The sequence below is a fragment of the Drosophila montana genome, unplaced genomic scaffold (assembly GCF_035044405.1).
Source record: "Drosophila montana isolate Dmon_TW-CO22-7 unplaced genomic scaffold, ASM3504440v1 contig_1761_1, whole genome shotgun sequence".
Taxonomy (NCBI): Eukaryota; Metazoa; Arthropoda; class Insecta; order Diptera; family Drosophilidae; genus Drosophila; species Drosophila montana.
Window position 1 is genome coordinate 642,305 of NW_026996690.1, and position 25,326 is coordinate 667,630.

A 25,326-nucleotide genomic window follows, 5' to 3' on the forward strand; every position below is an offset into this window, starting at 1 on the left:
GTCAATAGATACATTTATATCTATATAAGCAGAAACATGTGTGCGTATCTCTTACTGCAAATGAGTCGGAAAATTTTTTGTTCCTAATTGATTTTTCTTGTCATTAATCCTTTTGATTAAATACTAAACAATACAGTTCATAATCAACACTATTAGTAGTTCATAAAAAAGTTAATTTATCAAACATTTAAAAATGAATTTTTTCTTTTGACATCAATTTGTATCGAATCATGCTCAAATATCATATATCTTTGTATTAAATATAGGTTTCTATAGAAGCATATTAATTTTTTTCAAATGTCATTAGCAGAAAATAATTGGGAATACTAAACAAATGCCCAAAAATAATATCTAAACCAACATCAGCGAAGGAAATCTTTTTAGATGTTATAATTCGTTATTAATAATATTGTAATACAACTAATCCGGAACGGGAGAATTTCAACTCTCATAGAGTAGATATGCTGTTCTTGGAATTAAACATATAAGTATTTAAGTAACTTTGCTTTATCTACTATCTATCTACTCACTTTGCCAATTTCCTGCGAACTTTTCTAATCAATATGGTAGAATAGTCAAAGTTTACCGATAACGAAATGCGATGCATTAATGTTATTGAAATAATAAAACTAATATCTGGCACAGCAGCTGCTGATGAAATATTGTCCACAAAACAAGCTGCTTCAAAGAGGAAGCAATATTCAAACTGGATACACACACATATTCGAGTGTGTGTGTGTGTGTGTGTGTGTGTGTGCAAGTATCCGTTTCCTTTGTTGGACGAGCAAAATTTCAATATGTGGAAATTACTTTATGATGTGATGACACCAATTTATCTAAGTTAACAGCCGGCAAAAGGCGGAGCTGTATAAAAACCGCTGAATATGAAAAACATTTGGCTTCAATTTCAGCACAATTTGGTTTTTTATTTAAGCAAAATATTAACTATGTAATTTATAAAAAATAAAATATAAAAATAAAATATAAAATATTATTAACTTAACTTTCAGCTAATAAAATTATTCTTTAATAATTTAATGATTATAAAATAAAATATCACAAATGCTTAATATTCTTTATAAAAATAAGCTTATTTTCTTAATTTTAAATATTAAAAAATTAAATTAAAGCATGGCTCAAAGAACTTGCTTAATAATGTAAAAGTAATGAAAGCAAAATAATTCAAAATATCTTTGAAACTGTTCGGTTTGTCTTAATTTAGTTATATACATTTATTTAATAATTATAAAAATAGGTTTGTTAAATTAAGTTAAATGATGATCTCTTATGTGTTTAATAAATGCTGTAAAAAGTCGAAATCTACATCAAAGGAATCATAAGAAGCTGTGGAGGTGCCTCTGGAATCCCAACTAAATTGTTGTTCGGCAATCGGAGCACTATTGAACTGATCGATAGTTTGGAACTCCTGCAGATCAATATCGAACGGTTCAAAGGAGTCATATGAGGCGGTGGAAGAGGATGCAGATGTGGCCATTGAGCTGCTCGAATTCCAGCCAAGCTGCTGATCTATCGATGGCTCAGCAATTAACTGATCGATGTGTGGAAATTCCGGCACGTCTTTTGTCTCTGTACTTCCATCCAATAGCTCAGTGCTGAACCAACTGTTTTGCCACATGTCCACACACGTAATCTCGGAACGATCATTATATGGTTCAGGGTTCTTATCGGCATTTAAATCGAACTGATCCTGCTCCAATATTCCATAGTTATATTGCTGATCACACAGCTCAAATGGCTCAGGTTGTTGTCCCTCGCTAACGTACTGTAATAGACGTTCAACTATCAGCTCATGCTCGCTGAGTTGTGGCTCCGAATGATCCACGGCTTGAGTTGGAGCACAACTTAACAATCCTTTGTGGCTCAGCTGCCTGTTGGCCTGTTTCTTGCTTTTCATGCGTCGATTCTGGAACCAAATCTTCACTTGTCTCTCGGTTAGCTGCAGACGTTGAGCGATCCCTATGCGACGCGGTCTGCCCAGATATTTATTCTCATTGAACTCTCGCTCCAGTTCCAGCAGCTGATGACTCGTGAATGCGGTGCGTGAACGCTTGCACTTGTTGGCGACTGGAGGGCAGAGGGACTCACAAGATTGAGTCTGAAAACGAGCCGTAGCAGAGTTCATCTGGAAATAGAAAATATCACAAATAAGTATATTGTAGAAGCTGTTCAGTTGATAAGCAAATATGTCAAACCTACCATATAGTCGTTGTTGTCCGCAGCGGTCATCATATACGATTCACTTGTATGGCAATTGTTGTACATTTTGCTGAGAGTTATTTGAGCTTCTGTTCTGTGACACATTTGTTTTTTAACTGGATGCAATTCCATGCCGCCGGTTTACTTTTATACCCATCAGGTAAATATAGACGCGAATCGGAAAACTCTACCCGCCTGTTACCTGTACACGGCGCCAGGTCAGCTACCAGCCGGCTGCTGCAGTTGCTGCGGCTGCTGCTGCTGCTGCTACGTGTCGCGTCTATTGGCGTGTCCAGTTTTTGGCTCCGGAGAGTCCTCGACACTTTTGAAAGGTGGCGTGAGTCTTGATTGCGAAACGACTGTCGTCTTTGGCGCGTGTGTCTAATTATAATGCACAATTTAATTGACTTTGGCAGACATTATAGACACTCAACAGTCGGCCAAATAAAAATATATTTCAGTGACAGACGTTAGAGTTAACCTATATTATTGCTCGAAAATGTTCAATTTCTATTTTAAATTTTTCCAAAAATAGCCTATAAATTGTTAAAGCTAAACGAAACCTAAAAAGTTTTTTTTTTATACCTGTGTTTTTAGCTAAAACTGTTCCATCAGGTAAATCTTCACCCATTACCGAGATATGAAAGAGAAACAAATCGGGTTTTCCGCGGGTTTTCCAAAAGTGCCATGAATACGTCACCTTGAGCTACCTGCTTAGTTAACCTAAGGCTGGCCTGAGCCCGGAGTCCTGATCTCCGCCAATAAAATTCGAGCTGTTGCCCGTCGCATGTGTTTCCTATGAGAGGAGTTTTATGGCAAAAGGCTAAAAGAAAGGGAATCACACAGGATTATGCAAACTGACGCCAAATCTGGGCTGCAAACATATATGTAAGTATGTGTGTAAGTATACTTATGCATACATACATACATATTGCTTATTTAAGCGAACGCAACACCTTCCGTCTCTTTTCTTTAAGATTAAACTAAGTAACTTGTGAACAAGATAAATGATAATTATCAGTAACATATTATAATATTATGTCAAAATTACCTCTAATAATGAGATGCCTTTGGACATTTAGAGTTTCCAAGATGATAGTAAGGTAAAGATAGTAGTAAAGTCGTGAAAACTAAAGTGATTTGAAATTGGCTTCATCAGAAATTTGTATCTATATTGATTATTTATGTATCAATTTATTAAACTAAAACAGAACCTATTTTCAATTAAAAACAAACTCTCCAAATAGTTTGGCTGTTAAAAATGTTAGGACCTACGATAGGTTAGAAAGACAAACTTATCATGTTACTGGTTACTTTAAATGCGCAAATGAGCCTTAAAAGTTATCATTTTATCGTTGCAGATACGAGCATCCATTGTGTAAACTGCTCGGGATTTATTTATTTTCCGTAATTTTCATATACACACATCGTTAACAAAGGCAATATAGACACTATTGTATGTTGGTTCATAAACTTTTGACATCGACTGTGCAGCATAAATGAAACAAACAGCGACGCAGCGATTGCCAATAAAAACAGAATGTGAAAAACTGTGGCAGCAGAAAAACAATGCCACCAAGATTGACAACATGATGGTTAGACAAGAAGAGGCGCTCAAAACAAAAAGAAAGACGCGCAGCGCGCAAAGCGAAATGTCAAAAATACGCAACGCCACAGCAGCGACGGAGCCAACAAAAAAAAAAGAGAAAAAGAAATGGAAACTCGTCGCTGGGGCTTTCGCTGCGGCGTTGCGGCGACGGAATGTGTAAATAACAAAAAGCAAATAAATTCCGTCACAAGCAACACGTTTATAGCTGAGCGCAGTAAAAACAGCGCCCCAGCTGAACTGACAGCGCAGGCGACAAAGCAACAAGGCGACAGAGCGACAAAATCGCACAAATGCCACAGCGACCAATCAGCGTAGCGGAGACTTTGCAGCAGCTAACTGAGTTCATGTGTGTGAGTGAGCGCGGAGAGTGTGTGTGTGTCGGCGCGGCTCTTGGGCCTACCTGTATGCGACTGGCCGAACTCCACCCCCGGCAATCGCCTTGGCCATCTCAATTGCGCATGTATATACATTCAGCTCGCTCTCCGCTTATCTATAGTCGAGCTGTAGAGATCTAGTGATAACAGCAACAACAACAACTTGAATATAAGATAAGAACGAAAATGGTGGAATCACAAGATATTACGATAATATCATCTGATGAGATATTAACATTTTTACAAGATTTCTGTTCAGAATGCATATTAACAAAAAAAAAGTATATATAAAAAACAGGTTTCGTTTGGTTCAGCTCGGAACCGTTGTCCTCGCCAAGTCTATATTAATATTTTTGAGTATTTTAAATTTTATATTTATGAACCTAAAAACCTCACATTCTCAACTTGATGCATCTTTTGATATTAATAATAATATTTCTAATATTTATCCTGTTTTCTTCTAACCGTCTACATATTTCCAATGAGAGATCTTTTACTACTCACGAAAATGCACGACATTTCAAGCACAACACGACTTCAGCGCTCACGAGCATGCATTAGGCACATCTCTCTGCCTCAATTCAAACCACCCCAAACATTGCGCAGCGCTCTGCCACACTAACACAACACAAAGAAACGAAACTCAAAACACACACACACACATACTACATGGCGATTTGGACACGCCCCCCCGATTGGTGGTTGTGGCGCTCATCTTTGAATATAGTCGTACAAAATGCTCGTTCTTGGCCACTCCTTGCGACAAGTGCGGACAAGTTTCAGTGCGTTCGGTGCTATTGGATGAAATGGTTGGTTAAGAGTCGTGCCCGCACGAAGCAGCGTCGTATTGCCCAAGCCGGAGGGAGAGTTGCGAGTCTGAGTCTTTACGTGAATAACTGTTTAAAGTCGAGCTGAAACACTTAAAATATACAACTGAATTGTTTCTTGGAAATGTGCAATAATATATGTAGTGAATAATATTTAGTAAAAAATAAATAGGCAAGAAATATTCACGGCAAAAGCCACAATTGAGGCAATAGCAACAACTGAAACCGGTTCTGCGCACCGATACGCGGCAGCAGAACCTACGCCACAGGCCAGAAAGAGACAGCTACAGGCAGCACATAGTGTGGCGCGAGTGTGTAGAAAAGTGTAACTTGTAACTACAAATTGCAGTGCAACTGTATACTGTATATGTCGACTGCGTGCGTGTGTGTGCGTGTGTATTTGTGTGTAGTGTGGCCATTGCAAGATCAGCTTCGGTTTCTTGTCGCTTTGCCAGGCCCTTTGCTCAGTTCGCAAGCAAAAAACTTCAACTCGAATTGTCGTTACGCATACGCACCATTGTACCGGGTCGTCCGTCGTGCTGTGCTCCCATTGTTTTGGCACTCGCGTCGCCATGGGTGCCAAGGTGTGTAAAACTGTAGCTGGCAGCTCGACATGATGGAACTGGAACTGTCCCGCTTGGTTAAACAACAACGCTCGACACCGCCATCGGCATCGCCATCGCCAGCGCCATAGTCGCAAAATCGCGTCGCGCTTGCCGCTTGCCGCTTGCCCGTGTCGCTGACAACTTTGTGCCTGCTTTGCGGGCTTATCTGACCCTGTTCGTAAAAACATCTCGAAAATACATAATAATAAACAGTACTAACAGAGATAGTACTCAATTCGCATAGTTTAAGTGTGGTGCTATTACGCGCAGCAATATATAAAAACCCGCATTGTGCACAAGTGCTGAAAATGTGAAAAACACAAAATGGAAGCTTATTTCAACTAACGCTGCACATGGAACTGTCTCAGCGAACTTCAGAAATGGTGCGTGAAAGCTCTATAATTAACAATCTTGCTACTTGTTATATTAAAATAAATGTTATCAATTTTAGACCTGTCTGATGTATTTACTGTTTACCTTAGCTAGCTTTTGAATGTTTTTTTTAAATTTAATTTTTTTATATAGCTTACTAAATTTATAAATATAAATCTAAAATTATTCGATTTTAGATCAGCATAGAACTGCTCCAGCAACATATTAAAATGTGTATATAAACTTTGGAGTTCACTATTCTGAATTAAACAATTTTTAATATGTTAAATACATTAAAAAATAAATGTTTAGTTCTTAATATATTCAGTGCATGAATGCCGAATTCAAATAAATACCAATAATAATAAAACAACTAATAAATAGTAAAAAAAACCAAGTAAACAAATTTAGTATTGAGCTTAACAGATCGCACATTTTTACAAAAAAATAACAATTAATGAAAAAAACGTCTTTTAATATATAAAACCTACTTTAGAGTGTTGGCCATCTTAAATAAAAACATTTGTGTGTTTAAAATTCGTTATTAAGTGTAATTTTTTGGACACTTATTTTTTTGAATATACTTCAAGAAATAATTTTATAAATTTGTTGTATTAAAAACAAGCATAACTTTTAGTATACATTTTCGGCCTACAGCAGTAATAATATACATTTACGTACAAATATACACATTTAAATTTTTGATAAATTCTTATTTGTTTTTCCCGACGGCCATTTTCCTTTCCCTTCCTAACTTCAACTGAACTTAAAAGAGTTTGCGGAAAACGATTTCTCTTACTGTTTTAATACATTAATTTGAAGTCTTATTTGGAATTATTTAGAATTCTTGATTTACTTCTGCTTTCAATGTACAATTTATTTTATTAGCTTATCTGCTGCATTTCAGATAAGCCTTCTTTATATTTTAATTTACAAAGTTACAATTTATTATGCATGGGAAACAAATAAATGTAAATAAAGGCATATTACAAAAAATAAGAACATGTACATTATTTAACAATATTAAGGTGTCCCTACATTAATAATACAATTATTTTATTTTATTGCATTTAAAATATCAATTACTTTGATGGTAAAATAATTATCGGAGCTTTTTGTTTCATTTCAGGTGCATAAGTAAAACGTAAACTCAAGAAATACAAGAAATAGACAAGAGACGCATAAGAAATTTATAGTTTACAATGCAAGAGGTTTGCAGCACGTTGGACACCACCCAAATGGGCGCCCAGATCAAATCCGAGTCGCCGCTCAATCCCCTCCAGGTGCAAACTGGCCAGACGACGGTGGTGCCGGTTGTGGCCGGAGCAGGGCCACAGGGGCCGCAGGGACCGCCTCCAGCGGTGATGCTTGTCAACAAAATGGCACCGAACTGTGATAAACGAGCGGCCGACACCGCCTACTGGATGGCCTCCGAGGGGGGCTTCATCAACTCGCAGCCATCGATGGCCGAGTTCCTCAATCATTTGAGCCCCGAGAGTCCGAAAATTGGCACACCTGTTGGCGTAGGTGGTGGCGGTGTCGGTGTCGGTGTTGGTGTCGGTGGCGGATATCCGGTTGTTGGTGTCGCTGGTGTGCCACAGACACCGGATGGGATGGACTCGGTGCCCGAGTATCCCTGGATGAAAGAGAAGAAGACATCACGCAAGAGCAGCAACAACAACAATCAGGGTAAGTACCATCAGCCACTAGCCACAAGCAACTCTCCACTTACCACTTGCCACTTGCCACTTGTGTACTTGCAACGGCGAGATGAAAAGCCGCAATCAGCCGCGGCCGTAACTGGAAAATGCAAAACTCCCATTAATCAAGAAATCAGTGCAATTTAGTTAGCATCGAACGGCGCCGCGATCGCAGCTCAGTCCCCGACACAGTCCCATTCTCAGTTCCAGTTACATATGTATATACCAGATTCCAATAAGGCAATCCCAGCTGGCCAATCTCATTTGAAGCCCACTCGATCACACGAGCACACGCAACGCGTCTCCGTCTCCGTCTGCGTTTCTGTTTCTCGCTCTCTGTTTCTGGGTTCGGCTCCTTTGATGGACAGCGCGCCCTGAACCAGGCCCAGAGCCGGGCGAGCACACAGCGCAACGGTGCGGCAAAGATCTGTTATTTGCGATCATTTGTAACAATTTTCGAGAGTGGCCCGACGTCGATTCGTCAGTGCGACTGATGAATTCAGCTCGAAGACGACGTCAAAGTTGGGCGCGTTTCTTTTTATTTAAGTCTTTTTTTCTTTTCTTACCCAATGTGTCGATTTCATTTGTGCAGCAAAAACTAAAGCCAGCCTGCGACTGTGGCAGCTACATTTTAAAATAAATGAGGTATCAAGGTTGTCTGGCCATACGTTTTCCTGTCCAGGCACAGGTACAGATGCACGGTCTAGAGTACAGAGTACAGGGTCCAGTCTGGCCAGGGCCACGCATATGTTGTCTCCCTGCTCGACTGCTCGACTGCTCTCTCTCCCCTCTGAGCGATTGCAACCTGTTATTTAGGTTCATTTGTCAAAATATTTTTCCTGTCCCCTTCTTCGATACCGGGGGCAGAGACGGCAATTGCAGGAAAACATACGAAAGCTGGGAATGGGAACGAACAGCCAGCGAAAACAACAACAGTTGCAACAGTTGCAACTTGCAGTTGCACTGCTGCACATACATATATCCTCGGGAAATTTGCACCGTATTTCGCATTTATGCAACATTTTGGGCATTATCAACAGTTGCCATTCCAATTCCATTCACTTGCCACAACATTTCAATTAATCACAACTGGGCACAAGTGGAGCGTTTTTAATGGGGGACAGTGCCCAGGACAGTTGCTGCAGTTCTACCTGTAAAGGATCGCCATATAATAACACTCTGCGACTATCCAAAGAAATTACAGTTTTATTTTGTTTGTATTATTCCTGTTGATAAACAATTTTAATTGGCACTTAGTTAATTAAGAAATTAGTTAATTTAATAACACTTTAATTTAACAATAGAAAATATTTTTAGTGACTTCTACTTGTCAAGTAAATCTTCAAACTGTCTGCAACACCTTCTAGTAAAATTTACCAGATGTTATATGCCAACAGAAAAGCCTTTTTCATTTTATCCTCCTGTCAAATATATGTCAGCTATATTAAAATTCTGCTAAAGTTAAATGTGTTGCAAAACAAGAAACGAAAATCGAATGTGCTTGTTAAATTAGACAGAAACAATGAAAATTGTCAAAAACAATATTTAAATATTTTTTTAACATTTGTTTATCAAAATCGAATGGTTTATTTGTAAGTTTAAATACAAATTGCTGCAAGATTTCAAGTTTTCGTTTTTCAGTATTTATTATTTACATACATCAAAAGATGAAAGAAAAAACAATTTGCAAGCAATTAAAAGCCATTAACTGGCAAAAACCAAATGCCATTACATTAAATTATCAAGCTAGCCATATGCTAAAAGCTGAGCTTAAGATGTTTAGAAACAACTCTATTAAAACAAGTGATACGTGCGCTCTTAAAGTGCACTTGCTTCAGCCCAAGGTTACATAGATGTAATGAGTATCTACTTTGGTATTTTAAACGCTTGCAACCTCTTATATGTGTGTGTGTGTGTGTGTGTGCCTGACCACGACAGACTTAAACTAATACTATGCCAATTAATATCAACCACATCATCATGTTGACAAATGGGAACCACTAATCCGACAAACGTTTCAAGTGTAACCTGAAATCCAAACACGTGGCCAGCGACACTTGCCGGGGAAAGCGAATTCTCAAATTCCCCAGCGAACGCCACCAGCTTCTTCTTGGTGGGCGAACCCTGAAACTGCCGCCCAGTCACAGTTGCTGGCCCGGACTACGAATGGATGCAGCTCCTGGCTGGGTGGCTATCCTTCTCCATGTCCGAGTGAAAGTGAGCCAATAAATAGCGTGAAGCATTCCAAGTGCCGACACTCGTACAGAATCTGTTGAAGGGTCAATATATCTTTCTCCCACACACACGTACACACACACACACCACACACACAGAGGGCGGCAATCGACTGGGACTGTGGGACTACATGCTGTGCGATATGGATTACAAATGATGTTGTAAATGTCTGTCCGTTGCCAAGCGGGCGGCCCATTGGACAGATGGACTGCAGGACAGACAACTCGGAACGTTGTTACGGCTCTCAGTTGAGTCGACAAATGTTTAAGTGTGTGTCAGAGTGTGTGTTTGGCTTAACAGTTTAATTTGTTAATGTTGTCAAATTAATTCCATGTCAGGTTGTAGCCGTATTGAACTGTTGTCAGTATCCGACAGCGCCAAAGATCGTTACAAGAAACAACAAAAAACATAAACGGAGGCAATCTTAACTTATCAATCAGTTTGTAGAACCCATTCAATTACTTTGTCAACAGTTGTTCAACTGATCTTGGAACCAAATTATAGTACATAATATATAATAAATTACTCTACCATCATTAGGCATTCACCAAAAACAATTCTATAAAACTAAATCTTCATAATAGTCCAAGATCTAGATACTTTAAGTGCCAAATCAAAAACTTTGTATTTAATACTATTAATCTATATCCATAGGGGCTCGAGGTAGCTCTACGACTCTAAGCTTATCTAAAGTTAGAGGAACGTTCCAAGCGTATTTTTTTCGAAAAAGGTTTAAGTGGTTTTTGAAAAATCTCCTCATACATATCTCTCTACCTCTCTGCCTCCTCTCGACATCTCCTTTTCGTGCCAGACGGGCTTGTTGCGCTTACCGCAAATTGTTTGTTTCACATCCTGAATTTTAATGTGCCCGCGAGAAGAGTGTGTGTGTGAGTGTGTGTGTGAGAGAGAGTGTGTGTGTGTACTAAATGGTTGCTTTGGGTTGGAAGTACGTACCCCGTTGGGCTGTTGTGTGTGTGTGTGTGAGTGTGTGCACAATCAAAAACAAATTGTTTTGTCAATTTGTTGCTGCCTCTGGCGCTCATTCACTCACATAATTGAAACAATAAAATTTCGACTTGAATAAAGTGTTAATTAGGCGTAAAGCTTCCACTTGTAATGCACTGAAGGCAAAGTTATGATACGAGGCGTTTATGGCCTCGCAAGATGCTCAGTTCGCAAAGTATCTGCGAGATACGCGCGAGTATCTCAATGTTGTGGCTGTATATTATGGTGGGTACTCAAAACGCTGCTCGGCTTTTAATCCCAGCGCGTCGGCCATCAGTTAGCGAAACCAATAAAAAATAAACTTGACTTGTGTTCGCCCCTCTTGGACGCGGCTATTGAATTGCAATCGAAATCCATTCGTGCGCCATCTGTATAATCCACCCAACGACCATATGTTGCACCGGATTCATCCGGGTACCACGCTCCGCTGTCCTTGCCAGTTCCAGTTCCAGTTCCCGGCTGTGGTTCGGGGGCGTCGCTGCATACAAAATGCGTAGCGCACGACTCGAAACTTACCCCCTGCGGATTATGATTATAACAAACCATTTATCATAATATTTATGTTGATGCGTTGTACTTTTTCTCAATGAAGGTCTCCCTCTTCCTCATCGGGCCTGGGTCTGGCCCAGGTTCTTTCGGCTAACCGTGCCCGTGCCTTTTATTAATTTTATTTATGATGAGTCATTTGCACATTTATAATTTTAACCTTTACAGTTGAATTCATTCAAAACAAACCGCGGGTAAGTGCGAAAAAGTCAATGGAGTCGTTCCAATTGCATGTGTATTTGAGAATATATGTATATGTAGATCAGGCTGATATTCAAACAGATTTGTAGCTTGTGCGGGAAATATGACATGCGGGGTAGAGTGCAGGGAGTATTCGCATTTTTATGACTTCATCAACATGAGTCAAAGAACAGATTAAATTTAGGGCTTATATAAGTATTAAGACTCAATTCCTACTCTATTTTAACCAAAACAAACCCCGCTTTAACCCCAATTCATAAAAATTAAGCTCAAAAATATATCAAAAGCCCTCCGATTTGATTGGGTCTCATAAAATTGTAAGTTTGGCTAGTTCTTTTCATGCCCTTAATAGTTTACTAGAACCAATAAAAAATGCGAAATGATTTTTATTTTTAGAACGTACAATAAAGTTCCACAAATCAAGCGACCTATCAAGCACCATATTAAGCCCATTTAAAAGCTTAACTTTTGAAATGGAAAATTAGATTAAATTAATTGGGGCTCGTCAAATAAATTTTAAGTACTAATTATGCGTCAAGCCACGAAAGGTGTTCAAAACAATTTTGGCCTGTTTTAAAGCCCCAGACTGAGGGACTCTCCAACAGCGTTCAAAGGAGCCACAGATTGGGCTAGGCCTGAGCCATTGAAAAGGTCGCTCAATTAATTGTTACGACTTTATTATGGAGATAAGTGCGCCGAGATACGGCGCCGTCTTGAGGAGACCAGAAGGCAAACAAAGGGTTCTAATTGGCTGGCCGCAGGATATGGCCAGGCAGACGTCTAAGCACAAGGCTTTCCCTTTTTTTTTTGTTTTTTTTTCTTTCTCTCCCAACGTGACTGTGAAAAAATCTGTTGCGATTAGTTAAGCTCGGGAAAAGTGTGCTGGCGGCTGCCCAAAAGAAAAAGTCATATTTAAAAACAAATTTTGCTTACTTATTTTTCTTGGTGGCGAGCCTTTATCTGCAAACTGATTTGTCATTATTTTAAAGCGCATTTTTTTCTCGAGAATTTTGAAAAATTAATGTTTACGATACTCGTACAATTTGTTTTGCGCCCCGCCAAATACTTTTGGCCAACTGACGCATTTTTCCTAATAAAAACTCAGCTGTGAAAAATTGTGCGGCAAATGTCTGGGCCCAATTGAAAATACTTATTGGAATTGACCAAAAACAATGTTCGATATAAACTTGAATGGGATATTGTAACTCGAATGAGAATCATAAAAAAAAATATGCTTACTTTTGCTTTAATGCAAAAGAAAAATTAGGTTTCGATCGCAGCACTAGAAGACGTATAATTTGATATAGAGCTTAACCTTAAATCAACTCGCCAACAAATAAATAATAAAGAATTATGTGGCATTGCCATATGTGCACATTGTGGCAAGGTGGCAACACCGCTGTGCTACCTTCTCATATAAGAAATAAGAACTTACAAATATTAAATCAAGTTTAACAACAAATCAACTAACGAATATATAATATACAAATATTGTTTTCTCTATTTTGTATATCTCCTGACTATTATTATTTCGTTGCAATACCAGCAAACAAATACCACTGTGCGAGTTTCTCATTTAGCGCCAGCAAATTAGGAAAGCAATGTGAAAAAAACTTTGACCATAGAATTAAACCACGTCCAGTATCGATTTAATTTTATTTCCGCTCATTTAGCTAAAAGCCAAAGGAGAAGGAAGACGAAACGAAAAAAAAGAGAACGTGAAATGAAAATATTTGTCCACGATTAAATTTTTAAAAAAGCATTTTATGAAATGACTGCACTGACACTGGCCTCGCCTTAGAAAATTTGAATACATTACGAGTATGGGCGGTTGGTGGGATGGTGGGATGGGCGGCAAGTGCGGTTTACTCTGGTGGAGCAAGGCGGTGGTGGGTTTGGCCCCTGTGCAAATAAACTAAGGCGGCAGCAGCAGCAGTAACTGGAAGCACATCCCCATTGACATTTCCATAGCCAAGCCGCTTACCCCTGGGCCAGGACGACGGCATGACAATGACACAAAAGCCGCGCACTTAATCGCCGCGGATCACATTCCGTAAAAAGCGCGACGATAAAAATTTTTTACGCTCTATTCTTGTGTACTTAGTCAAATGGAAGGGACACCCCACGCTGTGGTTTTCCGCGAAAACTCACTTAGTTTGACCCGCTGTCCACATTTGGATGTCTCTGTCCACTTTCAGCTGTGCTCGTGGCCGGAGCTGCGAGTTTTTCTACCATCATCGTAAAGAAGAAAATCAAATCTGAAATTATTTTCAATTTGTACGCGATTTATTTTTATGTCTTTTTTCGCTGCCCGATCTCAACAGTGTTTCGCTGTTCCTCAGTTCCATCCAGTTTAAACGATTTGTAAACATTTGAATTGGATTTTCGGCCATAAAAATTTCTTGTTAGCAGCATTGTTGAGCCTTTATCAAAGGACCCCGCCCACAGTGTCGACTACTTAAGTTGCCGGCATTAGTGGCAAGTACGGGAGTGCTCAAGTATGAGTACACCTATTTATAACCGCATATCAGGCCGTTAATCGCATTACCCACACTCGATTGCATGCGAATACAATTGCAATTTCTGGCGAAATATCTTCCACTCTCAGCTCTCAGCAGCTGTATCTGCACTAACAACTGTAATAAGTTAATAAATTATCGGGTTTTACATAAAACGCCGCTTAGTTATCAATGAGCCACTGAACTACCGTAATTAGTGCAGGTAATGGCAAGCGGGGTGCGGGGTGCGTTGTGCGGAGTGCGGAATCGGCGTGTTACGTGCAACGTAGGCGCTTGCCTCAAGACAAATGACAGCGAAAAAACTGCCATAAATTACGTGTATCATGGCCCGAACCACAGACACTGATTTTGGCTTTGTCTGGATTCTCGCAGTAACGCTCCGTTGATTCGGAAAACTCGGAGCCCTCGAAAACTAATTAGTTGAAGACTCGTATCACTCAGAAGCGAGCGAAATTACAAGTGTGAATATTTAGCACCAAAACATGCAATACAAATGCCGTGATCACAAATGTCAGCTAATAATAAACTTCTGTAAGAGTTAATACTATAATAAATAATATTTTCATATCTAATGGTAATTATAAAATTTAAATATAAATATAGGGTAACATTGATAAAAATGACTACACGAGTTAACCGGAACGTGTAAAAAAACCAGGTGTGAACTCAGCTTAATTCAAAAGTGAATACACCTCCTAGGAATTTCCACGGCAATCATATTTGTTAGTCCCATAATATTATAGAAATATGTATGAGGTAAATGAATGAATAAAATAAAGAGAGCAAGTAAGAATGCTCTAGTCGGGCGGACTGACAGTCGGACAGAAAGACGGACACGGTTAGATCAACTCGGCTATTGATGCTGACCGAGAATATAAATACTTTATGGGGACGGAGATGTTTCCTTCTCCCTGTTACAAACATTTGCACATAGCCATTATATCCTTTATAAACAGGATATAAAAATAAAGTATAATATTGAATTAGTATATTTAAAAAATTTATAAATTCAAACATATTCAAACAAATACTGATTAATTTTGTTAAAACAAATTGTTTCTATTTAAACCTAATTAGATGAAGATTTTTTAAGATTATATATACAGCAAGGAAAAGTACAAATCTATGCTGTGTCTATTAATTCTGGGCTCTCTCTCTCTCTCTGTCTCTCTCTCTCTCTGCCTGCATTCTGCAGGGATATACCATATATCTTCATGACAATGCAACATTGATTTTTATTCCCAGCTTATTTTCGAACTTCAATAATTTATTATCAAAAATGTATATCCATTTAGTGTTTTAAATTTGATAAATGTAGCCCAAAGCCAAGGGCTGCTGTGAGTAGACAGCGTTAAAATATTTAACGGCGTTTAAAAGAGCGTGAAAAGTCAACAAGGATAACAAGGACAACGGCCACACACACACAAAAACACACACACACATGTATGGGATGGAACACATGCTCAATGATGCTCCTTTGGCCCGGCACAAAGGTCGTGGTTGTGTGCCCCGTGTGTGTGTGCGTGTGTCTGCGTGTGTGTGAGTCTGTGATTTAAATAAAACTAATGTTTGTGTAAAATGGATTTTCTGTTTGTCATCGACTGGCACAGGGGTGTGTCTCTGTGTGTGTGCGCGCGTGTGTGTGTGTGTGTTTTTCCCACTGTTTTATATTCAAATAGCGAACCGCAAAAAAGGCTTCAGGCTTCAAGGATTCCGTATTCAAATGCACAGCAACAGCAACAGCAACAAACAGATTTAAAATCGCATACGCTTAGCACGTGAATCGTGAAGCCAAGCCAAAGCGAAACTCAAATCCTTAAGGCTGCCACCGAGGACGCCTTCGCCTTCCGCCGAGTCATGCATCATATCTGGCTGCGGATGGGTTGGGCTGGGGGCATGCAGCGCGTGGATGACACGTGATTCCGTTGCTCGTAAATTTTCGTGCACGAATTTTTAGTGCTTTGTAGTTTTAATTTGTGGCTTGTTGAAAATGTTAACAGAATTATTTATGCGATGAATGGCACGATACAAATTATGATGCTTAAAGCGGGTAAAAAAGGCAGCAAACTTTTGCGACGCTTGCCACAGCGGATATTGCCACAAGGTAGTCAAGCACAGCACAACACGTTCTACCTGTGCGAGATAAGAATAAGTGTTTAAACAGAGATCTGGAATTTGCAACCACCCTGATATTTTAATAGACCTTTTCGGCAAAGAGCCGAACAAAATGTCACTCAGCCATTTCATTCATCTCCTTGTCGAAGATTGGGGTGTCTCATGTGTGTGAGAGTGTGCGTGTGTGTGTGTGTGTGTGAGTGAGAGTGCGAGAGTGTCATGGCATCATCCATCATTTTGGACTTGACCTTTTTTTTGGCTAAGCTTCCGTTTAACAGGAGAATCTTTAATTTTGTACACATTTATCTGGGCGATGAGGTGCGCACCACACATGCTGCAGATACAGATACAAGATACAAATACATACGTTAGCTCTTTCCATCTATTTTTGGGGCGCCGCTGACAGCCAAGCGTCACTTGGCAGACAGTCGGGCAGACGGCGCGAGACTGTCTGACAGTCGGCCAGTCGGCCAGACATGCTACCCCATAAGCGACTTTTTTGAGCTGGCGAAATCTGCACTGCAATGGCTCATTGTTGACGTGGGATGATTATATGGTTGTTGGTCCACCATGTCGAGGTTTCACTCTGGCCGCGTGTTAAAAATGAATTTGTCATCTCTTAACTGTAAACTGTGTGACATGTTTGCGAAAATCGCCAGGCAGCCAGGCAGCCAGTCAGCAATCAACAGAAATCAGAAATCAGAAATCAGAGACCCGGCCAATACATCAACTGGGCCCTTGCGCTATGGTCCAAGTCTGATTGATTTGCATCGGGACTTTTTATTTAAATTGACATTTTTATTTCGCTCAGTGTTGTCGCACGTCTTGTTATTGTTATATTTTTTTGTGGACTTTTGTCGAACTGCAATAATTATGTCAGTCGCATTTATCGAAGTGATCGATGGGCCATCGTTGATGCAGTTAATCGGGAGTTCGGGGTGGGGATTTTAGGCGTATGTGAATAACACATTTTGAATAAACGACCCTGGTGAAAAGCTGGCAAGTATTTAAAAGAAATCAGATTAATTTTACTAATCTGTATAAATTATTTAACGTTAAGCTAAATTATTTTTAAAAGTTGCAAATTATAATTGGATAGAATTGTTTTATACACCTGCAGAGGGTATTATAATTTAGGCATAAAATGTCTAACGCATAGAAAGAGACGTTTCCGACCCCATAAAGTATATATATTCCAGATCAGCATCAACCACGCTGTCCATCTGTCTGTTCCTCTGCGAACAAGTCTCTCAGTCATATAGCTATCGTCTTGAAACTGTGCCGGGCGGATCGGACCACTATATCATATAACTGCCATAGGAACAATCGGTACAAACGTAAGTTCTTGTGGGGAAAACTGGTTTGTTTATGAAGACATACATAAAATTACTTTTCGTATGACAAAATATTCTGTTTTCCAAGATATTTTCAAATAACTTCGCATTTACGAGTTTCACTATTCTCACATATCCGCAATACCGAAAGGAAAATGTCTACAAAGATATTAAATACTAATTTTTATGTGCTGATCCGACCTTCTCCGCATTTATTCCTAGTTCTATAAACTTATTTTACTCAACTTTTGAATACTACTCACTGACCCTTGTATTGCATATGCAAACACTTTGCATTTAACCAGTTCCAAATTGATTACTCTTGCACTAATAGAGTATTATTAATAAAAACTATCAAATGGTAGTTTGTCTGTGTAACTATCAATATCTCGTAATTAAACAAATGCATTGGATTCTATGGATAAGGATATGCCATTAAGTCGACCGATTTATTGTGCATAAATAAATAAATAACTGGCAATTGAAAACACAAGCAATAGTACAATTACACGCACAGGTATCGAGTATCTGGTGTATTGAGTATCGAGTATTGTAATTACAACTACGCGATGGCGGCAGTTATTAATTGATATTCGTACATGGGCAGCAGATAAAAATGAAATAAGTGGGCCATTTACGAGCAACAACAAACAGTTCCAATTGGAGTCACATTACACCCCCGAGCCCCTCCAGCTGCTGGCAGGCACCTCCATGGTTACATGCTCCCATGCGCTGTGTAATTGGAGAGCGTTTAGCTCTAATTTTGAATGTCAATTGGTATCAAAATGGTAACCAGGTGGGGGGATATGTGTGTGTGTGTGAGTTTGTGTCTGGCCACACACACACGTGTGTTTGCAATAAACGCATCGTTCAGATCATTGGACAAATTGCCTCGCGTATAATTGCGTTGATTTTGCTAAAGAGCGTGAAATTGATATGCAATTAAAATAATATTTTTCCACGTGAGTGGCGGCATTTATTATATAATAATTTTGGCATCGATTTCAGCTGCAGCACGTACAGCTTCCAAATGGAAAGCAAAGTTTAAAAATAAAACGTATGCATGAATTTTTATAGCAGCTGTTGCTGATTTTGCCCAATGTGCGTGAAATATTAATTTTTCAGCGCGAATTTTAAATACGGGAAATTCACACAAATTGCAAGCTTCGATTTACGCAGGATATATTAAAGCTGCGGCTCGGGCCTTCCGCTCGAGTCCTGCTTAATTTCTGGCTGCAAGGACAACGTCTGACAACACCAACAACAACAACAACAACAACAACAACAACAACAACAACTGCGACTGCTGCGGTTAATGGCTTTTGAATGCAAATTCAATTTTATCGCACTGTTCAGTTTTTAATAAGATTTCCCAACGTCTGCCGCTGTCGCTGCCTCCACAGCCAAAAGGTGCACTGTGCTGGAAATGAAAATTAGTTGCAAGCGCAGCCTAAAAAAAAGAGAATAGAGTAGAAAAAAAATTTAAAGACTCGCAGCCCAAAGAGACACGCGACTGGCAACTGCGAAAAATGCTGTTTGTGGCGCCACAAGCTCTACTACCCCCGCCCAGACGATACCACAACAAGCTGTAGGCAAGGCCTCAGTGGTGGTGGTTCACACACACAGCCACACACACACACACTCACACACACATTTAGACATGGCCAGCACTTTTACCTTTCGTGCTTAGAGGGCACAACCTACAATCCAACAAATTGCGTTTTGTGCAAGAGTGGGTGGGAAAACTGTCAGAATGAATGAGTAGACTGGTCACACCTACTGTCAGTCAGCTACGGGGCAACAACTACAACAACAACAACAACAACAACAACTACGACAACAACAACAATGTACGATATCATTTTGAACTGACCAAGGCGTTGCCATTGCTCTGCGTCTGCGTCTGCGTCCGACTCTGGCTTTGAGTCTCTGGCTTTGGCTCTGCAGCCCAACAGAAAACAACTTTAAAGTTCACTTAGATTTAAAAAACGTTCTTACACATTAGTGTAGAGTTCTTTTTTTCAATTACGCAAATGGTCTTTGAACATGGTTGAAAACCGCTTAGGTTCTCAATGGAAGCAAGCCATTTCTGAAATTTAACAACCCATAAAAACCGAATTTCATTGAATTGCTGTATTTTGGAAACCAAGTTCAAGTTTTTAAGTGTTGGAAAATGTTAAAATACAGTTTATTGATGTCTTTGATCAGATCTTCAATATATTCTTAACCAGTAGTAAAGTTTTGAGATATTTCAACTTATTCAATTTCATTCGTTTCTATTATACCTTTAAAATTAACTAGCATATCACGAAATTGTATAATAAGTCCAAGCCTAAGTCTCAAATTATTTACAGGCTTCAAATATACTGGATATGGTCAAAGATATATTCTTCTGCCTAATACAAGCCAAACTTCACAGCACAATGTATCCTGCTTAATGCTTTGGAAGAGCATATCATAACACTTAAAGCCTTTATCAATTTAAAAAGTTTGTTATAATACGAATCGGGTGATTGAACTGCTGCATCTTTAAAGCTAATGAGTTTGTACAATGCTGAAGCAACTTTTAGTTCTTCCTAGCAAAGTGCCAGTCATATGCATGGGCTTTGGCCAGCTGCAATAAATATAAATACATTCATATTTACTTATTATCTATTCGAATACTTGCTAATCACGCAGCTGCTGCCCGTTGCTGGCGAAAATCTCAATACATTTGACTGTTGCTCATGAAACTGCATAAACTTGGCTCCACTCCCAGCCAGAATCGACTGCCAGCCCAGACGCTATTATTTCCGACCGCATGATTTTATTTTCGTGGAGCAGCCAGCTCCCCGGCTGCCTCGAACCCCGAGTGATTACTCCTTTGATATTTCGGTTGGGCGCCTGCTTCAATTTTGTGCAAATAATGTACTGGCAGACACGACACGACGGCTTCCTTGAGACATGCTGCAAGTGGTTGGAGTAGCATTTTCTTTGCTATCGAGCGACAGAAAACTTCTCAATTACTTTGGCTTGCAAGTTGTTTAATATTTTGCTGATGTCGCTGACTCCGGAAGCGGGCCGGGACGGGACACAGTGGCCACTTTCTTGACCGCTCGTTACGTGCTGCATGTGTTGCCCTATCAGCTCCGGCTCCGGCTCCGGCTCCGGCTCCCGGCTCCCGGCTTAAGCTCTAACTATGGGTCCGCTCACATGCGGCATCGGTGGCAACAACTTGAAACTTCCGCTACCAAGTTTGGGGTTAATTATTTTCCACTTTTGTGCTCAATTTCATAATACTTTGCTTACAAGTAAGTTAGTATCCACAAACTCAACTATTTGAAGTCTACAGAAAACTTTCTTATAAACTGAGGGACTCTTAGCGTAGCTTCAAACAAAATATGCACTTTTTCGTATATTGATAAAGTAAAAACCAAATGCTGATCTTTACATAAATAGAACAAATAGAATAGTTGATCTTGGGCACATCAAGAGACAAAGAAAATTCCAACGAACATCACAATTTCCTAGAAGGAAAAATCAAAAAACCTTTTTTTCTGATTGAATTGATTTGAATTGGATGACGTCTTCTTACATTGATCTACCTAGCTTTATGGAAATTATAAAAAGTATCTATTTGATGAAAGTCTTAAACTATTTGTCAAAAAACTTTGCTATATATCTGAATATTATGCATTAGCATTCAGAAGTACAGTGAAAAGTCTGTTGAGTGTCAGCCTTATAGAGGAGGAATAGATGTGACTTGATTTATATTGGTAGGATGTCTTTGACATCGAATACAAAACCAAAACTTAGATTAAGAACTAATACAAAATATAAATTTGTTAGCCTTGCAATTCGTTTAAAATCTTAAACATAATTTAACCTTCCTTTTTAGGCTATTATAATGATTACTTGATATTACAATTTTAGTTAGCGTTTTATATATATAAATATTTCTAAGCTAAAAAAAATATTTAATATTATTATGACTATTGATTAAGCTTTTTTTATTTCTTTTATTTTCCAGGTGATAATTCCATAAGTAAGTACAAATTGTTTCTTACCATTGCGCAACATCAAAACCACAACATTTTAAATTGGCTACATAAGTACAGCAAATTGCATTCGTTTGAGTTCGAGAAACCAAAATAAATAATAAACACGACTATAGAAGGCTGGAATATACAGAAATTGGGTTTGCAAATGAGCTCCGAGACCGCAAACATAATTAAATGTTATTAAAATACTAAAAAGTGTGCGAAGGTTATGTTGAAAGCCGCAAATGAAACAGCTACCTATTTAAGACATTTTTTTCGTTTTGCCATTTTAATTTTCCATTGAATTTTTTGCCATTTGCTTTTTTCTCAGCCTTGTTTTCGGCTGTGTTTGAATGGGTCAAAACAAGCTGCAAAGGCATAGATAAAAGCATTAAGAGTGAAATTATTATAAACATAATTACATTTTTCTTTTTCTGTTTTCTTTTTGGGAATCTAGTTTTACTTTTCTATTTGCTTAATATAAATACTTTACTTTACTCGCGTTCATTTTAATAGTCGGTGGGTTAGTTGGCTGCCATTTTGAATCGAAACTCGATTCGTCTAGACGACGGCCTCTCCCTGAGGCTCGACCAAAAACTGAGCCAATCAACCGTCAACCATTTTCGACCAATTCGACGGAAACGACGCTTTTTCATGTTCGTGACCAAAGTTTAAGAGCGCTGTGGGCCTGGATAAAAAAATATTTTACCTGAATTAAATTGAGTAACAAAAACACGAAACATTGTTTTTTACCTCTCGCAAAGATACACACACTCACACGCAAACATACAACATACATGCACACCGTTCTGCCTCTACTTTTTTGGCGTTTTTTTGTACTTTTTATACTCTTACCAAGCAGCGGAAGGTCAAGCAACTTTGTCATGAAGAATGCACGGCTATTACGAAGAACTGCTTACACTAGATTTCGTATTGAAGTAATGACATTTAACAACAGATTTCGGTATTTCACAGAACGGAAATACAATCAAAGACCTTGCAAACATAAATAAGTATATTCTTTAATAACCAAAATTATAGAGCTTTGCGCGATATCTTCCAGTCCTGAGTAATTTAACAGTTACTTTAACATGCCAGCTGATATGGCTGCAAGTGCATGTTATATATTCAATGTGAATTAAAAACGGCAAATTTCCAATAGAAAATGCATTTAACCAAATGTATAGTAAATATAAAATATTGGTCTTCCATATGTTTTTGCCACATTCCTAACCTGGCATATTTTCAAAATTGTATACAATATAATGAGTTCAGAGATAAAGGAATAGAAAAATTAAACTCAAATAAACTTAATATCAACCTTTTTAACTAACATCCACTTTACCAGGAAGATAAAATTGTACACAATTTAAATTGTTCATAGATAAACGAATGGAAAAATTAAACTCAAATAAACTTAATATCAGCCTTTTTAACTAACATACACTTTACCAGGAAGATAAAATTGTACACAATTTAAATAGTTCATAGATAAACGAATGGAAAAATTAAACTCAAATAATCTTAATATCAGCCTTCTTAACTAACAAGCAGTTTACCAGGAAGATAAGAAAAATGGACTAATGGTTATTTAAACTAAATGTGCCATGAAATCTTTAATCTTACGCGTTCGGCTAACATATTGTATAGTTCGTTAGAGGGAATGTTTTTATTTAAGGGTTCTGGCAGGGCATCAGCACTTCGGCGTTTTGACAACAGCTTTTCTTTCTTGATTCCCTAGTTGTTCTGTTTCTGTTCTGTTGTTTGTATAGCGTATAAAAAATGTACAAAGAGAGAACAAAACCCAAAGCGAAACACGCTACCAGTTTCGGTTTTTTTTTTTCTTTTTCCAATGCCTGCCAAGTTGGCCCCACTTGTAATATCATTTGTCGACGTCGACTCCTGTTTCCATGTGTTGGTCACTTTGGTGCCCGGACGCGTCGGTATTGGTAAAGCGGTTGCGGAGGAAATAATTACATGATTGAGGCACTCGCACACACACACACAGAGACGCATACACACACTGGTGTATACACAATGACAACAACAACGGTCACCTTCTTGGTGGTGGTGCTGGTGGTGCTGCTGTTGTTGCCATTGTCGTGGTCCGATCGAACAGAACACGTTAGCCCGGCCAACTCCAGCTCTGGCTCCTGCTCCCGCTCAAGCTCTGAGGCCCTGTGACCATTGCATGACAGGGTCGTGTGTGTAAACACACCAAGGCATGTGTGTGTGTGCGTGTGTTTGCAAACGCCGGCTATAAAATGAATGGCGGCTTTGTATACTGAATTCTTGTTTTGTTGTACTCGTTTTTTGTTGTTTTTGTTTTTTTGTTTGTTTTTGTGTATCATGCCAAAGCCGCAACAATGACAATGACGACGGCGACGAAGGCCCAGAGCAATTATTGTATCGCTTGCACAGTAAAACAGCCGGCAGCAGGAGCAGCAGCAGCGGAATATGCCCTTTGCCTGACCACCCTGTGACCTCTTACCCAACCCTAAATGCTTTTACCTTATTGGCCAGCGGGTCGCCAGGGCAAAGGAACAGTATATATGTCAGCAACGTACTATAAAAAATATATTTTCCTCCTAAAACTGCTTGATCTTTTCGATAATTGCAAGAAATTTCACGCAAGTTTTCAATATTTAATTTAAGAAATTCTTTTGTTTAATTAGCAATAGGTTTCACATACTTTTATAGAATTTCTTGTGCTTTAATGCTGATTTATAAATGTTTTAAGCATCATTTCTTAAAGCATAATTATCAGACGATAAACGTGATAGTACAGTACAAACAATCCTAACGGACACTTATATTAAACGGAGGTTATATATATATAATATATATAAAATCAGTCCACACCCAATCTATTTTTCTCTATTAGGCGGACACATCTCTAGAACGTACAAAAGTGTCGCTGTCCGGCCAAGGCAGTTTTCACTGTGTTTGTATTAATAGCTGCTCTTCTTAATAACTAAATATTCGCTCTTGGGCTCAAAGTTTAAACACTTGTCAAGTATTCTTTAAAGTTTTACAAATATTTGTTCAATTTTTACATTAACCAAGCCTACAAGCCAAGCCAAGTGTTCCATTTCACATTGTAATTATAAATAAAAGTTAATTCGTTGAATTAAATAAACCCATATTTCCTATATTTTATTTGAACAACAAACTCAAAAAAACTGAACTCTGATTTCCTAAAACAAGTTATAATTCATTCGTAAAATATATAAGACAAGCCCGCATTGAAAGCCCGTTCTACTCATAAGAATCTATAAACTATTCTAAGTAAGCCCATTAAAGTAACTCATTAAGTTTGCATTTGCCGAGCGAAATATAACAATTCCTCTAAGAGGTGTACACAAATCATCAGATTCATGCCAAACCCCCTGCCACTGCTATAATTCTCAGCTACAATTAGTCTGTCTATAACTGTGGCTAATAGTTCGTAAATAGTTGGCCAATATTTACATGTGAATGTGCGGCGTGTGGGTTGTGTTGTGGTCGCATTATGAAAATATTTGCCTTCAAATTGCTCATCTCTCGATTTCATTGTCCATCGACGTGTCGTCGTCCAGGGGCCCGCTGTGCGCCCCCCGACTCTCGGCCGTCTTCTCGGGTCTTCGTCTCGACAAGGCAGCCGTCAGT

General features: G+C 38.8%; 2 protein-coding genes across 2 annotated transcripts in view; one reads left to right on the forward strand and one right to left on the reverse strand.

Annotated features, from left to right (window-relative positions):
• Positions 1–1,285: 1,285 nt before the first annotated feature.
• On the reverse strand, positions 1,286–2,283 carry zen2 (zerknullt-related). The gene is made up of 2 exons (XM_064700363.1): positions 2,218–2,283; positions 1,286–2,143 (listed from the first exon to the last, which is right to left on the reverse strand). The coding sequence occupies exons 1-2, from the start codon at positions 2,281–2,283 to the stop codon at positions 1,286–1,288; spliced, it is 924 nt and encodes a 307-aa protein (XP_064556433.1).
• A 2,828-nt stretch (positions 2,284–5,111) lies between these two features.
• Positions 5,112–25,326, forward strand: part of pb (proboscipedia) — a 42,068-nt gene continuing 21,853 nt past the window's right edge. Inside the window, exons 1-3 of the mRNA XM_064700442.1 lie at positions 5,112–6,015; positions 7,134–7,693; positions 21,669–21,683. Coding sequence (XP_064556512.1) covers positions 7,207–7,693; positions 21,669–21,683 — 502 coding nt within the window. The 5' untranslated portion in view covers positions 5,112–6,015; positions 7,134–7,206. The remainder of the gene's footprint in view (positions 6,016–7,133; positions 7,694–21,668; positions 21,684–25,326) is intronic.

What these genes read in the sequence shown, in the direction of transcription:
- zen2 (XM_064700363.1), bottom strand. Translation starts at nt 2,283, where the DNA reads ATGTACAACAATTGCCATACAAGTGAATCGTATATGATGACCGCTGCG. An exon ending in CGGACAACAACGACTATATG is followed by an intron (nt 2,144 to 2,217) that starts GTAGGTTTGACA and finishes TTCTATTTCCAG; the next exon opens with ATGAACTCTGCTACGGCTCG.